Here is a 16,532-nt window from a genome sequence, read left to right as displayed (position 1 = left end):
TACATAACATTTATATTTAATTAATTAATTAAATATTAATTAATTCTAAATTAATAAATATAATTAATTGATTAAAAATAAATTTTATTTGGGAAATTCTGTTTGTTACATATCATCACATGACTGTATCACTAAAAATTGCTTTTCTAAAGGAGAATACTTAAAGCAAAATCAAGGCTTCTGAAGAAAGCTGACCACTTAGTCAGACCACAAATTTCAGTTACCAGAAATGGTTCACTCTGTTCCTTAAAACACAGTGGCTAAAAAATACACTATTATTTTTACAGTTACACCTTTATTCATGCCAGGTGGTAAAAATGTATCTTTGACAAAAGAAGAGTTGTCCATACTTTGATCAGGTTTTGACACTCTTCGTCACTACTGTCATTTCTGTATGATAGTTTATGCTTTGGTTAGTCTTATTTCAGATTTTTAATTTTATCAGGCTGAGATTTAATTTCATTCTCTGTCTAGACTGTGCTTATTTACTGTTGGCAACCAGTCCTAGGAAGTCCTTTCCTTGTTAATTTAGTGGTCACACTGTTCTTCTTGGTTGGCTGTCAACGGTCAGGGGTGCTGCTGCCACTTCTGGTGGTGTACTATTCAGTGTCTTGGTTGATTTCTTGTGAACTTCCCTAGGGTTTTCATTGATTTATGTGAAGTACTTTATGCTGTATTCCATCGCTGGCTGGTCAAAGACTGCTGTAGATTAACCCTGATTTACATAACAAGTGCCTACCTCTTTTAGGAAAATTATCAGTCTGATTAATATAAATAAATTGCATGTTTCATTAAGTTGAAAAGCTAATATCTGCAAAGCAAGAAATTACAAAACTAAAGGAATCATATTCAAGAAATGATAATCAGTGCCATTGTGTAATGCATGACATAAATTTGATAATATCATCTTTCCTAATAATTTTTTGATTAGTTATGGAACTGAATATTCATACACGCAATGGTATTAATAATGTGAGTGAAGCGACACACACAAAACATATAATTATCTATTTATTTCTGCAAGGAAAGCTTTCCTTCCTTTCCTGCTTCCCTTCCTTCCTTGCTTTTCAAGATAATTATGATAAATTGCAGGCATGGCATTTTTCTATGTAGTCTTTAATGTACATTTTATTTTGTCATTATTTTCTTCAATCATATTTTACTTTGAAAGTAGATTGAAGATCTTTTATTTTTGCTATTACAGCAGAAATATCATCTTAGTCATGTGATACATCTGAAGCCATCACTTAACCTCTCTCCCTCATGGCTCTTCAGAAATAACAACCTTTGAAATATAAATCAAAGACCCCTTGTTTATATGTGGTTCTGTTTCTTAGCATTCAAAGTGATTGTTGTAAAACTGTCTGTAGCAGTGCAGCTCCATCAGCTGATGACTGCATTTAGAAAGTAGACTTTGGACCTGCTGTGTATCAAGTGTTAGAATGTTTATTTGCCATTAAGCATAGTTTTGATGAAACCATTGTAATTCTTATCAACCCTGCAATTTATCTTATCACAGTTTCAACTGTGAACATTTACTGCTTATCCGCACTTTGGTTCCTGAGGCATTTACACCACATTTTGCTCTGTACAACAAGATTTGTGTCACTTACAGCTGAAGACCTAAACATTAACATCAAAAGCAAAAAAACAATAATAAATGTAATCAAGGATAAATAAATGTAATTCAGGACTGCAAAATTCATACCATGTCAGCAGGCATCACCTGTTGAACCAGCCAACTGCCACCACACACACACACACACACACACACAGACACACACACATACATGAACAGAAGCCACCTTAAAAAAATGAATTAAGAAAAGTAATAATTCATGTATCTATAATTAAATTGAAAGCGCATTTACAGGTCTGCCCTGATATATACTTATTTTGAGTGCTTTCAGTTTTTGGTAAAGTTTTAATTCCACAGATAAACAGGTTATAGGTATATTCTGTAATAATGAAAAAAATATTGTGCTTTCAGCATTTTGAATAAGTTTTCCTAATACTAATGTCTCATCTGAAACTTTAGTATACACTGCCAAGTTTCTCTTTATGCAGAGCCAGCTATGCCAATACCATGCTGAATCTTGCAACTTCTACTCAAAGCCAAAGCCATAAATTCTGGCAAAAAATTCTGTACTCATCTCAGATTTAGTCTAAATTTGGCTAAGTCTTACCTGACCGGTTCACACACTTTGGCACATCTTTAAAAAGCAAATTTGCTTGGATATTCAGTATTCACTATAAATATTTTGCATAGCTCTCAGCACACTTGTAACTACTCCCACACAACTGCCATTTTTACCTCTGATTTCAGTACTGTAAGTAGTGGAAAGGGTCTTGGGGGTTTTTATTCTGGTTATTAGGTTTTTTTTTGTTGGAATTTTGGGGTTTTTTTAGGTCAGTTTTTGTTGTTTGTTTCAAGGACACAGATTCAACATTAAAAGAGAGGTGTTAAGCTTGAAAATACACTGAAAATATAGATGGTTAGCCAAACTTGCCAAATGTGTAGATTGAGCTAGAATAAGATTCTGTCACTTCCTTCCAATGCAGTCATCCTGGAAATACAAAGAAAGCCCTATTTTTGTACTTAAGCTTAACTGAGAAAAAAAGAAAGAAATACTGAGTTGAATACCAAAGGCAGGAACTTGGGAGAGGTGGAAGGAAAACATGGGAGAGGCAACATTTAGAAGCAGCTTGCAATTCCCCCCACAGCTCTGGCTGCAGCCGCTTCTTACAGAAAGTCAGTAAGACTCTGTGAGAGTCAGCAAATCTCAGCAACTACAAAGGGTGGCAGAAGGTTAAGAACAAATAAGAGCAGACAAAGCAGACTGGCACCCCATTGCTCCCCATTTCTGTCCCAGTTCTTAGCCTGTGAATTTTTTGTTCCCCTCTGCTTTTTTTTTTTTTTTTTTTTTTTTCATTTTTCTTTCCTGCACAGGCAACAGAAACTGGAGACAACATCCTCTGTGGTTCACTTTGCATTAGATTCTTCTTGTGCTTTATCCTATGAGGAGGACCTCTCTGGTACCAAAAAGTAGCCAGATCACGTACCAATGAAACGAGAAACAGAAATGCTATACTAAGTGAAAGAAGGAACATCACATATATCTGGTGAAGCATCCTCTGGATTCACATTTCCCTCCTTACTGACCATATAAAAAGTTTTTGGACATCAGTGTGATAAATTAGGCGCCCAGTGGTGGGGAGTCTTTTCTGTTCACTAAAGAAAATTAAAGAATTTAAAAGAGAGAATTAGAGAATTAAAATCAGATCTGTTAATACATATTCCTTTTATGAAGTAAAAAATTTCTGTTACATACATTGGCTTACTTGTCTAATAATAATGGGAGGGACAAGCTAATGTGAAAGTAACAAAGCTCTAAAGGAAAGCAGAAGTCTTCATGATGAGAATCACTATTTTCCTGTTACCTTTCAGAATTCAGGAATGAGAAAAAAGTTCTGCAAGAGCTGCTGGCTCTGCTTTACTTAGAATGAAATCGCTCTGTGTATTAAAATGCCAATTTTCTCTTTTTTGGAACTCAAAAGCTTAATCCCAGAGGGTTCTGGGGCATAAGAAATACCAAAATTTCAAAATCTACCACCAGTTATACAGAGTATATGAACCTATATAAGGATAAGTCACAATTTTCACCTTCCTTTAATCTTTCATATTTTTTGAAGCATAATCAAAACATTAGCAAGTCTCCAGTAGATAATGAGCTTTATTTACACAGTCACGGGCACCCACACACAGAAAATAAAATGCTAGCCCTCTCAAACTAAATCTCCTGATCACTCTTCTTTAAGAAGATATAGAAAGAAAAAGGAAAAATTTTCAGTATGGATCCTAGTTTTATAATTGAGGATCTCTGTCACTAAAACTTTTCATGTCTCTGTGGTAACAGCAAAACAACATATCTGAAGATTTAAACAATCAGCTGTCAGTACAAGCTGATTTGATGTTTCTTTAAATACAACTGACCTTTGTAAAGGCAAAAACAAAAGAGTAATACTTGACATTTTGCTGAAAATAAAGAAAACATAATTTAGTAATTTTCATCCAACTGTGGTTAGCTCAACTCCTTCCAGACTCAAAAGATTTGCAGTCCTCCATATATCAGAAAACCTCCTGAGACAGCTGCTTCTAAGCAGTAATATTCAGACCTCACATCTAACTGTTCACATGTTCCATTTTGGAGAATATAATCCATCGCCAAAATTTGATATGGAAAGGAAACACTGACAACATTACATTCACATACTTACAAACAAACTGACTTACAAATGATTTACAACAGTTAACACTGCAGTTAACACCTTTCTTAAATTCATGGACTTTTTGATTAACAGATGGAAACATTGAATATCTTGAAGAACTCAGTGGTATGAGGTCACACTACACTCAATGTTTCTGAGCAGCTTAGATGTTTAAGTGTTTGTCCCAGAGCTGTCAATGTTATTAGATGCAGGCAAAGTGAATATAACTAGGAAAGATGTTCAGTGCATCTTTCACATCACACTGCCTTCTGAACAGAACTGAGATGCTGGAACTCAAAAAGTTGTTCTTAATTAGACTAAATTCTGAAGACAGACTGAAGTCACTAAAAAACTAGGGTATACTGTTTTGCATGCAAGATGACACAAGTGTGATTATATAGCTACTGGATCAAGGCCAATATAGACACAGGCAACAGATGACAGATAATGTGAAATTCCTTCAGGCTTCTGAAATAAGATTTTCAAATTCCTGCTCATGATTTTTTTTCCCCTACTGCTACAATATACAGAATTCATCTCTTTGACCAATGGGCTTAGAAATGTCCACAGGATCCCAAATAATGCATCACCAATATCCTTTACAATAGCATTTAAATTGCTCTTGTTTACAAAGTGAGCTTCACATTTGCTTCCTTCAGACCTGTATTATGCTGCTGATGTGCATTTGTCCTGAGATAAGTGAAACACTCATCCCAGTTTCTACTTCTTATATGTATGTACATATATACATAGCTTATCAATTTATAGCAGAAATTCTTTCACTACTTGTATCTTAGTGCATAATTCCGCACTTAGTGTGGTTGGATTTCATATAATTCCTATTAAGTCATTATGCAGACTAAAACTCATCAATTTAATTATGTAGGATACATCAGTCCTCCAAATAAACAATAATACCTAAATGTCTGTAATAAAACAGCTATACTAGCATTTCTTCTGCCATGCTCACAAGGAAAATTCAAGTAAAGTTGTGTATCAAGATCCAGTATTACTATTTTTTATACTTTCCTCATTTTATTCTCACCATATTTTTTCCTTAACTCTTACTCCTTCAGTTTTGCTGAGAAACTGTATTTAAATACCTGCTATGAGTTAAACAGATCTGCTGCTTTTATTTTGCTCAAGCTAGCAGACAACAGCTTGGATTAGTATGATAATGTCAATACATCCAAACCAGGTATTATTTATAAGTATCTGATCTTATAAATAAGATGCTATTGAAACTTATAAATAAAACTGCTATCAAACTAACAGGCTTCTAGTTGTCAAAATCAAAATACAGGAATAACATAAGATGTAAATGAACCATTGTTGTAGCACCAAAAGTTTTGCTGATGTATAGAAGTCTCCCAGGCTTATTTCATGGATTCTTTCTTCATTGTATTCCAAACCACTCTTGAGTTAAAGACAATCTATTTTCGTATCATGCCACTGTTTCAAAGAGTCGCTGTTTCTTCTGGCCACTTACTGTATCTTTAGTCCACACCAATAATCAAGACAAGAGGACATAGTCTTAAGCTGCGCCAGTGGAGTTTTAGGGTAGATATTAGAAATAAGTTCTTCAGAGAAAGAGTGATGGGGCATTGGAATGGGCTGCCCAGGGAGGTGGTGGAGTCACTGTCCCTGGAGGTGTTTAAGAAAAGACTGGACGTTGCACTCAGTGCCATGTTCTATTTAGCAAAGTGGTGCTGGGTCATAGGTTGGACTCAATCTCTACGGGCTTTTCCAACCTAGCTGATTCTGTGATTCTTTAGAGGAAAACACTTCTAAAAAGAATCCATTGAAGATTTTCTTTTAGGCTAATTTTGTCCTGGTTTGGGCAACTTCTGATTCTTTACTTCCTTGGGTATCAAAGTCATTATCAACTGTACTTAAAGAACTACTCTGTCTTCACTGCAAAATAAGCATTTGCAGTGATGAGTGATTTGTTACAGACACCCAACTAAGTGGGTTGTTATTGTATTCTTCACAGTAAGAAAAGTTGACAGAGGTGGAAAATGAAAACAACATAACTTTTCAGCAGATATACATCCACCAATTGCAGCACTTACAGTTGCATTTCTTACTTGTTATGTGCTACATAATTCTGCCTATTACTAACAGCTCCTAAGGAGAATGGCTAAAACTGCTTTTTCACCTTCTGTTGAAAAAAATTGGTGTTAAGAGATTTTTCCTGAAATATATTAATGTAAAATTCTTCAAGAATAAATTAAGGAACTTCACAGATGCTGCAAGATTTAAAATGTTAATTACTGTAAAAAATGTATTATAGTCACATTTTTCTATTTTAAGTGTGTCACTGAAAAGTCTAAATGTTTTTTTCTAGTGATTAGTTGAAAATCCAGTAAATCAAAGCCCACTTCAGTACACTTTTTCACTGTGTATTATTTAAACAAATAAACACAGCTCTAAACACAGACTACTCTTCTGACATCAATTTCCCATGTATTTCAGTTCTATCCTAACAATGCTTTCTATTTTTACTTGACACTGCAGACTTTTTTCTTAGTTTTGTCTTCAGCTATAGACTGATTTTGGGTCTGTCATATATGGACTTGAATAGCCAAATGGAATCTCTTATCATAATTTCATAAGTAGTTACAGAAATAATGTGCTAAAGTATGGTGGTAACTAGCAACAGAGAGGACTCTCCTTTAAGAAATAAGTTGTAAACATAGAAAAAGAGATATAAAATTGTTGCATTCTCTTGATTCACAGTGTAATCAAGTCTTGTGGACAGCTTATGTTTACACAGCTACTATAATGCATACCAATGCTACTGTCCAATCAAGATTACAACCAGAAGTTTAGCTGATGTCAGAAAGTATGAAGTCTCAAAAGTGACAAGCTTTCTTTACTTGCTTTACTGTAGCTATTTTTACTTTAAAAAATTGCACATAGTGAACAACTTTCAAGGTTAAGTGAATGGCTCTAAGTATACTATTGTCCTTCCTTCCAGGTAAGAAGCCAAGCCACCATAAACAGTTTTATTGAACAGATGTCAAAATGCAGATGTGAATTGCTTTGGATGTGTATTTTATTTTGTGTCTGGGACAATATTTGAATTGTTTGGCCTGTGTTTAACTGTGTTTGGTTTGTGCATTTAGCTGACAGAAGATTTGGTTGGACTGTATCTACTTGAACAAGCATATGTCCTTTTCATGATAGCTTTGATATAAATTGTAGTTCATCTTGGCATCACTATGAGAGCTTCATTGCCTTATGTTGGGCTAATTTGCAGTGTAGAATCACCTTTTGCAAAATCTGTAGGCAGCCTTTTACAGCCTGCTACACTTACTTACATCTCATGTCTGTCCAATACTGGGTTCTGTTTAGTTTTGTGTGGCTTTGATAATCTGAACCACTGCATGGGATCTTCTAATTTTCCTCTGACTCATCAGAGCAGAAGCTTCCAGAAGATGTCATAAGACAGAGGAAGTGAGCCTATTTATAGTGGTGGCCCTCTCTGTGTCCCTGGGCTACATCCCAGAGTTGAATAGTATGTTCTAGGAAAAAATACATATTTCATTTGTGACTGGTACTGGCATGAGCTTTATAAACTGTGTACTTTTGCTTTCTTGCATAATATAATGCAGCAACTTATGAAACAGTGTATCTTTACTCACTTTTTACTATCACAATAAGTGGTAATCTTAAAGTTTTATTTCTCCTTCTAAAACTTGATTTCTCTTAGTATATTTTATATTGTTTCATTATAATAATGTTTTATTATGTTTCATTATATTCAGGGTTTTTTGGTTGTTAACCTTTTTCAACATACAATTTTTCTTTGATATCTCCTTTTCTACTCAAGTTAGCCTTTCCTCCCATTCTGGCTTGTCACAGCTATTTTAATTATTTTAATTAGTTTATTTGATTAATGAAGTTTCGTTAATCTCATCTTCTCCAGTCAATGTCAGGTTTGGATGTACACCTGCACTTGTTTTCTGTATGCCCATATTTCTTGTTAAAGGCTTTTCAGGTATTTGTAACTGAATTTCTGAACTTTCTCTTATTGCAATCTACTACAAATTAGTTGACTTTTAGAACTTTTTGCGAAATTTGTCTCTAAACTGAGACATTGCCTTAGGCAAGTCAGCCCATTTGCCCAGTTTGGAAAACCACCAGTCAACTCTTCCAGATTTTTCCTGCAGTTCTTGGGAAGAAGTACTTTGCATGTAACACTTACGCTTATTACATGGGCATGAGTTGTCCAGTATGCTCAAACACAGAACAGGCAGACATTTAACCCTTATCTTCATCATCCAAAAAAACCACAAAAGGATTTAAAAGGATTTTTTGAATACTGTTATTAATAATACTACCAGCTGCCATTTATTTTTCCCCTGATATTCCTGAAAAATTGAGGTTTTATACTGTTGGTGGGTATTATCACAGTAGTTCATGAGAGTAAGGTTTCAATTCAAAATCACTTATTGAAAAATTTAATTAAATTATTGCTGAGAGAGGAGAGTGCTGGAACTTATTGCAAGGAAACCATGACTGGGGTAGCTGTGGCATACCTAATGCCTTGTAGTTTAGAGTGTAGATACACTCTAAGTTACAGAGGATGGAGGTGCGTAGTGCAGTTTGCTAGAAATATAGCCAGAGAAATATCGAGATTATACTGAGAAAGTTGGCTGCAGAGAATAGCCTAGGAATGAGCCTGAAGCCTCTTTTTGACCCTTTTGCAAACAATGGGAAGAAATCCACCCACTGCCCTGAACTTTGGATCCATCGAATGCAAATAGGCCTCTGTTGACATCAGCTACATGAATCAGAAACATGATTCGTGTACCTGATGTCAACTAACTGCAGGAAAAACATGGTGATCGTTTAGATGGGTATAGTGCATGCAAAAGAGCTTGTGAAATTCCAAATATTTGAGAGAAGTACTCATGATAGCAGCTTATTCTTTCACTTCTGACCCCAGAAATACATGTATCTTGTGAATAAATTCACAATGACAATTTTAAGTTAAGAAAAGAGGTAAATGTTTTTCCTGTTTTGCAAGGGAAAAGATGAGGAACCGAGGCTTACCATGCAAGAGCAATGGAGTATGCTTCTGCATCACAGATGCTGTTTGGGTAGGACAATAAGGTGCATACTGCTAAGGAATTCAAAATACCAGATATCCCGAACACACTTATTTTTCTTTCATGGTTTTCTAAATGTACTTTTAATTTTGTATATCAGCTATTGCCCTCCCATATGCATGTTTATTGCTGAAGTTACAAGGAAAGTGTTACTTTCCCCTCCATGTACTAGAATAGCTCCTACTATAAACTTGTCTCTGATGGGAACCATTTCCTGCAGGAAGTGCTTGGAAACCATTTGTACTGAGTCGATGACTTTTCAAGCAAGTGCATTTTCTGGGAAATGCATGTCATAAGGCTAAACAAACACAATGGATAATATTCAGCATCCTTTCAATGTCCTGCATTGAATCCATTTGAATATCCAACAGATTTTAATGGATCACATTCTGCTTGTTTACACAGTCCATAGCTCCTGGGCAGCAAGGAACCAGGCCTCTACTTCTTGTAAGCTATTTCATCTCCTCTTTCTCTGTCATGAAAAAAAACTCTTAATGAGCAATGAATTGCTTTCCGGCTGAAACAAGGCTTGTTGTATAACAGAAATGCTCACCAATAAATGGTAAACCCACCTTTCATTGCAGAAAATCAGCCTTGTTTTAACAATCATCAATTCTGAGAGCTGACAAAGACATGACAATAAGATGCCAACAGAATGCATGACAAAGACAGGTAGTTTCTACTGTTATCATTATGAAAATGTGTCATCCACTATCAAGTTCCATTTCCTTTCCCAGTCACAAACAGATTGGCTGAGATTAAATCCTCAAAGGACACTGGACATGACTGTCTGTGAGCTGGATACACATGGCTCTGCATAGCCTGTGGGTCAGAATGACTCTCAGCAGGAAGTGTGTACTCTCCAAGACTAGCCCCTCATCAGGAACATAGTCTAAAAATCCTTTCTGAAGTTGCACCTACCTACCTACAGCAAAACCTTCATTTTTATTCAGTATTGGTAATACATAATTTTGTTCTACACAAAGACTGCATACTGATATTTTCTCTGAGTTAGTTAGTTGTTTCTGATTATTTGATGAACAGCATAGATTAAAGAAATTTACAGACTTCTCACCTTGTTCCTTCCCTGTTTTTCATTTCATGCTGTATGTCTGATCACTTGAATCACACACCAGTTTTTCTGTTTCTTGACTAGATAAATCTTAACTTTAAAAGAGGAGAATGGTCTGTATGGGATGGTTATTTAAAGTGTGGGTGCATTCCAGGAAATATTTTTAAAACTTCTTTTATTATGGAGACTTACAAAGCACTGAAGACAATCATCCAGTAAAACAAAAAAATTTAAAAACTGTAGTACTGTGTAAGAGTTATTCTATTTTTTTAACTTCTCTCAGGGTATGCAACACCAAAAAGCTCTTTTCCTTTTAAGTATATGGTAGCTTTATACTTTAAAAAAGCACTTAACAGTTATAAAATGTAATGGATACTGTTCTGCTACATTTTACAATACAAATTCCAACAAAGGATAAAAATCCACTTTTAAAGTACGGAGTATGAGTTATTAAGCTCCTCATAGTTGAAAATAAAGTTTTTGTTTATTACTGATTGAGTTGGAGCTCCAGCCATGCATGTTTTAATTTAAAATAATAAGCAGGAAGAAATTATACATTTGAAATGTTTTCACCTCCTTTGAATAAAGAAAAAAATTATTATATATTACAGTTTTTACTGATTCTCTTGAGCTAGAGATAACAAAAGTAACAGATTTCTCTTCTTGATGTGGAAGATCAGTACTGACATAATGTGAATTAGTTCATTAATGTGCATTAACTTCTTCAGGCCTGTTGACATATAGAGTCATTTCCCAGATATTGGTAACTATCATTAAGGCAAGATGCCAAAAGAGACCACATCTACTGGTGAAGCAGAGCAGAAACACATATTGATATGTCTATATATATATATATATATATATATATATAGAGAGAGAGAGAGAGAGAGAGAGAGAGAGAGAGAGAGATCTCCATATATCCATATATATCTATATATATATATCTATTCATAGACATATCAATATGTGCTTCTGCTCTGCTTCACTAGTAGATGTGGTCTCTTTTGGCATCTTGCCTTAATGATATATAGATAGATAGATAGATAGATAGATAGATAGATATAGATATATAAATATATAAAAATATATAATTATATATATAATATATATTTATATATATACAATTAAATGACAATATATACAGAAATATATATACACATATATATGTATATATATATATAAACATGTATATATATATACACAATATATATAGAAAACTCATATCTATTTTGGGGAGAATAAAGTACATTTTCTTTCCTCAATTAAAAAAATATTTCTGAGATATAATTTTAAAAGTATTTTAATATGCCTAAGGACATATTAATTTTCAATTTAAAATAAATCCATTTTGTGAAAATGTGCCATTTTAATGAATTAATTTTTAATTGATGGGGTATAAAGACTTTTAATATTGGAAAATAAAAGTTGTCACAGAGGTTTCTGTTCTAAAAAAATAAGAAGGGCATACTGGAGTCCAGAAGTACTTGCCCTCCAAAGATTTTTATATATAATTTTAAATCTCCTGCTAATTTCACTGTTTTCAAACATCAGAGGTATTTTCCTATCTGAGATATAATAACCATTATTCTATAAATAATTCAGCAATATGCAGTATGGTATTAAATGCAGTGCAATGCACTAGAGAACCCAGTGCACTGAGTTCTCTATATAAATACTGTATATGGGTAAAATGTTGTAAAGAGCTATTTACATTTTTTATTATTAATGCTGAACATTTGGTCTTTATTTGTTTCCTTTTTCAATAAAATTTATTTGCTTTATCAATATATATTCTATATGAGAAAAGCTAAGCCTCAAGGCTCACCTCTTAAAATGAAAAAATATTCTTAGGGCTATAGAATTTAAAATATTTGTGTGGTTGTATTATTATTATTATTATTATTATTATTATTATTATTATTATTATTATTATTATTAAAATTTACAGAAAATGGAAATACCCAGTGATTTTGCAAAGGATGCTGGTACTTCAGTTTTAGTGGTAAAATTATCTCAGTAATACTTTACATACAGAATCAAGCAATTTTCTTTCTGAGTGTATTAGCTATGAAATGAAATCTATGCAATTATAGTGCTATTGTTTTCAAACAATGCATCCCTTGCTTTACTATGCATTCCATATGTCAGTTTGAGAAATAAACAGAAAACACACTTCCACACTGTGACAGTGAGTTACTGGATCATGTTCAGCTGGTGCAGCCAAAATTACAAACATGAGTGGAGAAAACACCCCCAGGTCAGCAAGAATACTAAAGGACCAGATGCTGGCTCTTACCTGCAGGCTGTTGAAGATGATGAAGAAGACTAACATCCAGAGGTGCCGGTAAGCCATATGCAGTCCTCCCCACAGCCAGGTGATGGAAATCAGGGCAAAGAGGTACAAGACCAAGGGGATCTCTGCAAATCACAAACACAGAGTTTCAGCTGCTGCACCCTCAGAAAAAAACGCTTTTTAAAGAATTACTGACACAGGACATGGTTTTGCTGTGTGTGGCTAACCTTGGAGCTTGTTCCCCAGTGGTGGGCAGCCCTTGTCCTGCTCTAGTTGGGTGGGGGTCCCAGGGCTTTTATGACCCCCACCATGGGATCAGAAGACAAGCAGAAGGACACTGTCAGGGGTCTGGGAGGTAGGAGGGGCAGAATGAGCACAGCCCAGCTCAGCAAACCAAGTGGTGGGAAGAGAACACATGAAGTTAAAAAATGTGATGAACTTTGGAAAAGAATAGAAGAACTCTTGGCAAGCTCTAGAAATTTTGAGAGAAAATTAATTTTTTTTTTAGAGAAAATTGAGAGAAAAAGAATTGAGAGGAAAGGGAAAAGAAGAAAAGTATTATGGTGTGTTGGTTTTGCATGGCTTGATTTTTTGGTGAGGAGGAAAGAACCCAGCCACAGAAGTAATTTTTCCTGTGGGAAGCTGCTAGAAGCTTCCTCCATGCCTGGCAAAGTCAATCATGGGCTGGCTCTGAAAATAAACATGCTGCTAAGACAATTAAATTATTTGGTAATGCCTCTATGATGACATATTTAAGAAGGAAAAAAACCACATGCATTTCCTCTTTTTTCTTCTTGCAGGGGTGGCAAGGCGTCCACTGGGGCCCTTCCCAGTGTGGCTGGGACCATGCAGCCAGGACTATCTCAGCACAGTCCACAGCAAACTGTGCTTGCTTGGCTGCTTTTAACTAGCCATGCTGAGGGCAGAAGGGCAGAGGCGGCAGCAGCAGCTTCTCCTTTCAGCGCCCCACATGAAGAGAGGCACTGAATGGAGCTGGCACTGTGGCAGCTGGCGCCACCTGCGCTGTGCCAGTGGGGACCACGTGGCCAACAGTGAGGGACATGACAAACAATTCCCCAGTGCGGAGCCTGGATGGGATCAACCCTGTAAGAACCTTTCAGTTTATAGAACTTGATAACAACCAAATCTACGGACACCAATTCTCTCCTAAGTCTGAGAAAAGGAAAAGGGGAAGACACATGAGAACAACATGGGAACACCAAGGTCAGTGAAAGAAGGGAGGAGCAGGAGGTGTTCCAGGCTTCAGAACTGAGATTCTTCTACAAGCCATGGTGAGAACTATAATACAACAAACTGTTTTCCTGTAACTCATTAAGTGCATGAAGGGATGCAGAGGTCCACTCGCAGCCCATGAGAAAATGTGTTCATGCTGGAGTATGTGAATGCTGAAAAGCTGTATTCTAGTAGGAAACTTGAGGAGAGAGAGAAGACCCTTGCTTCCAGAGATAGAGAAAGAGGATCCTTGCTTTCAAGCTAGACAGCTCATCTTTAAAAGACTACATCCCATGAGCTAATGACCCATCCAAACAGTTGTGGGAAGCCTGCTTTGCCCGTGGGAGGTACTCACTTACAGCAGGTCGGGTGGGACTGCTACTCATGAAAATTAGAGCCACATTAGAGAAGTTACAGAGAACTGTTTCCCATGAGAAGGACCCCACAACATAACAGAAGAGACTCTTCTCCCTAAGCAAACTGAAGAAAGATTTTTTAAAAGTAACAAATGGACTAAAAAACCGACTAAAAAAACTGACCCCGCATTTTGTCTCCCTGCACTGTCGGTGGGAAGGAAGGAAGAGCTGGGTGGTGTGGGGACAGAGTGCATTCTCCTCTTTTAATTCTGTTAATATTTTTTTCTTTATATCTTTTAAGTTTTGAGCCTATTTTGCCCTTAAAGTGTTTTCTCCCAATCCTTATCTCACCCCATGAGTCTTTTTTTTTTTCTTTCCCCCCTCTCTGCTCAACTATAGCAGAGGACAATGAGTGAAAGGTTTTTTGTGGCTGCCTGGCATCTAGACAGTGTGAACTCATGACATATGGATACGTAAATGGTCCCAGCTCTGGCCACTTAGAGGGTTGTAGGAAATTATAAGAATAGCTTATTCTTTAATTTGTTGTTATCTTCCTCTTCAAGTCAAACATAAGACATCTGACCCCATAAAACTTAGAGTGACAACCTCCTCTCAGCCCAGGAGATCCAACTCTGAACCAGTTAATTTCATTCACCTTCAAAAATACATGCAGAATCTGTCCTTAAGGATGCACACATTCTCCATTTTAAGTTCCCCACTGTATTTACTGCATAAAAGAGTTAGGGAATGCTGGCAGAAAGACATCTGCCTGGACAAAGTTTGCAATAAAGAAAACAAAAGTAAGTTTTCAATCCCACATGTTTCTCCTGAAACTGACAAGAGCCAGCTCCTGTGTTACCATGTTTGCAGCAGAATTCAAAGTCCGTGTTTGCCAGGTCTGTGTACCTCAGGAGCAGAGGTGCTTGGCCAGACATTGCCCGTCTCCACACTAGTTATGGAGCATCAACAAAGAGTGGGGATGTGTTTTTACAGGCATTCCTCCAGAAACAGCAGTTTGGGAGCCCTTTAGCCATTTTTTTTTAAATATTGTACAAATAGTAAGGGCCTTCTGAATGTAGGTTATGCCCCATGTCATACAGACATAACATTTTAACAAGAAAAAGTATAAAGATACTAGCTTTTTTGCCACATACTGAATATTGTTACAGTTTATGGTTCTGGTTTTTTCTTCATTGGTAACAATTGCCTCGTTATCAGTATAGCAAAGAGCTAATATAGAGGTGAAACTTTGATATCATTTAAAGCCTTGGATATTCGAGTTCTGTATACCCATTTTTTGGATTTTGATCCAATAAAAGCTCAATAATTAGAGCAAACATATCAGAAAAAAAACAAAAAAACCAAATTATTTAAAGTTTGTAAAATCAGAACTGCACAAAGGAAGCGAATACCAATAAATAGTCTTGATATGGACCAAAATAGTCTAATTATTTGTAGTTTTCTTCATATGAAAATAAAACCAACAACCCACTCCCAAAGAAACCCCAAAGGGTTATTCTGAGCAGATGAACCTTCACTGATATGACTTTAAGTCCAAGTGTAAGCAGTTGCCTCTAGGCTACCTGGATAAACCTTGGTAGATTAAACTGATGTGGAGAAGTCAGCTCAACATTACTGTGATGTAACTGAGACACTGACAAGCAGTTCTGTTGGATTATTATATAATCCACCAATGCTGGTCCCCATTTTTGGTATACTTATCACACTGTTTCTTAATACTATGAGTGATGGAAGATTTTATTTAAGCAACAGGTAGTCCACACCCTCCTTAAATACATATAAATGTATGCATATATCACTGTCCTGACTGTTCAGGTTTTTCCTTGAAATATGTCCCTGTTTCCTTACTATAAGCTTAAGAGACACTGACAGCATTGACAAATTCAATACAGATAAATGCAGTTTATGCAGCTCTAGTTGCAGCTTGTTAGAGCTTGAAAACTTACCATAGTCCAGTTTGATATTTAACTAGGTGAAATTGCATGCATTCAATTTACCAAACAACTGGAAGTGTCCCGTTTGACACTCCTTCCTTGTTGAGAAAAAATAATTTCCCTGTTAATCTGTAAAATTAACTTTCTGTTCTGAGGGCTGCAGTACATTATAATAAATTATTAACGGTAATAAAATTGTAGTTTGCTACGGTAGGAGAGTCCTTAGAGTGAACACAA

At 35.8% G+C, this 16,532-nt stretch overlaps 1 protein-coding gene across 1 annotated transcript in view; it reads right to left on the bottom strand.

Annotated features, from left to right (window-relative positions):
* ADGRV1 (adhesion G protein-coupled receptor V1) overlaps window positions 1-16,532 on the bottom strand; it is a 255,023-nt gene that overhangs the window by 14,983 nt on the left and 223,508 nt on the right. The window contains exon 88 of the mRNA XM_054003522.1: window positions 12,755-12,876. Coding sequence (XP_053859497.1) covers window positions 12,755-12,876 — 122 coding nt within the window. The remainder of the gene's footprint in view (window positions 1-12,754; window positions 12,877-16,532) is intronic.

The sequence above is a fragment of the Vidua macroura genome, chromosome Z (assembly GCF_024509145.1).
Source record: "Vidua macroura isolate BioBank_ID:100142 chromosome Z, ASM2450914v1, whole genome shotgun sequence".
Lineage (NCBI taxonomy): Eukaryota > Metazoa > Chordata > Aves > Passeriformes > Viduidae > Vidua > Vidua macroura.
The sequence above is the reverse complement of the archived record's forward strand: the minus strand, read 5'-3'. Positions and strand labels throughout refer to the sequence as shown.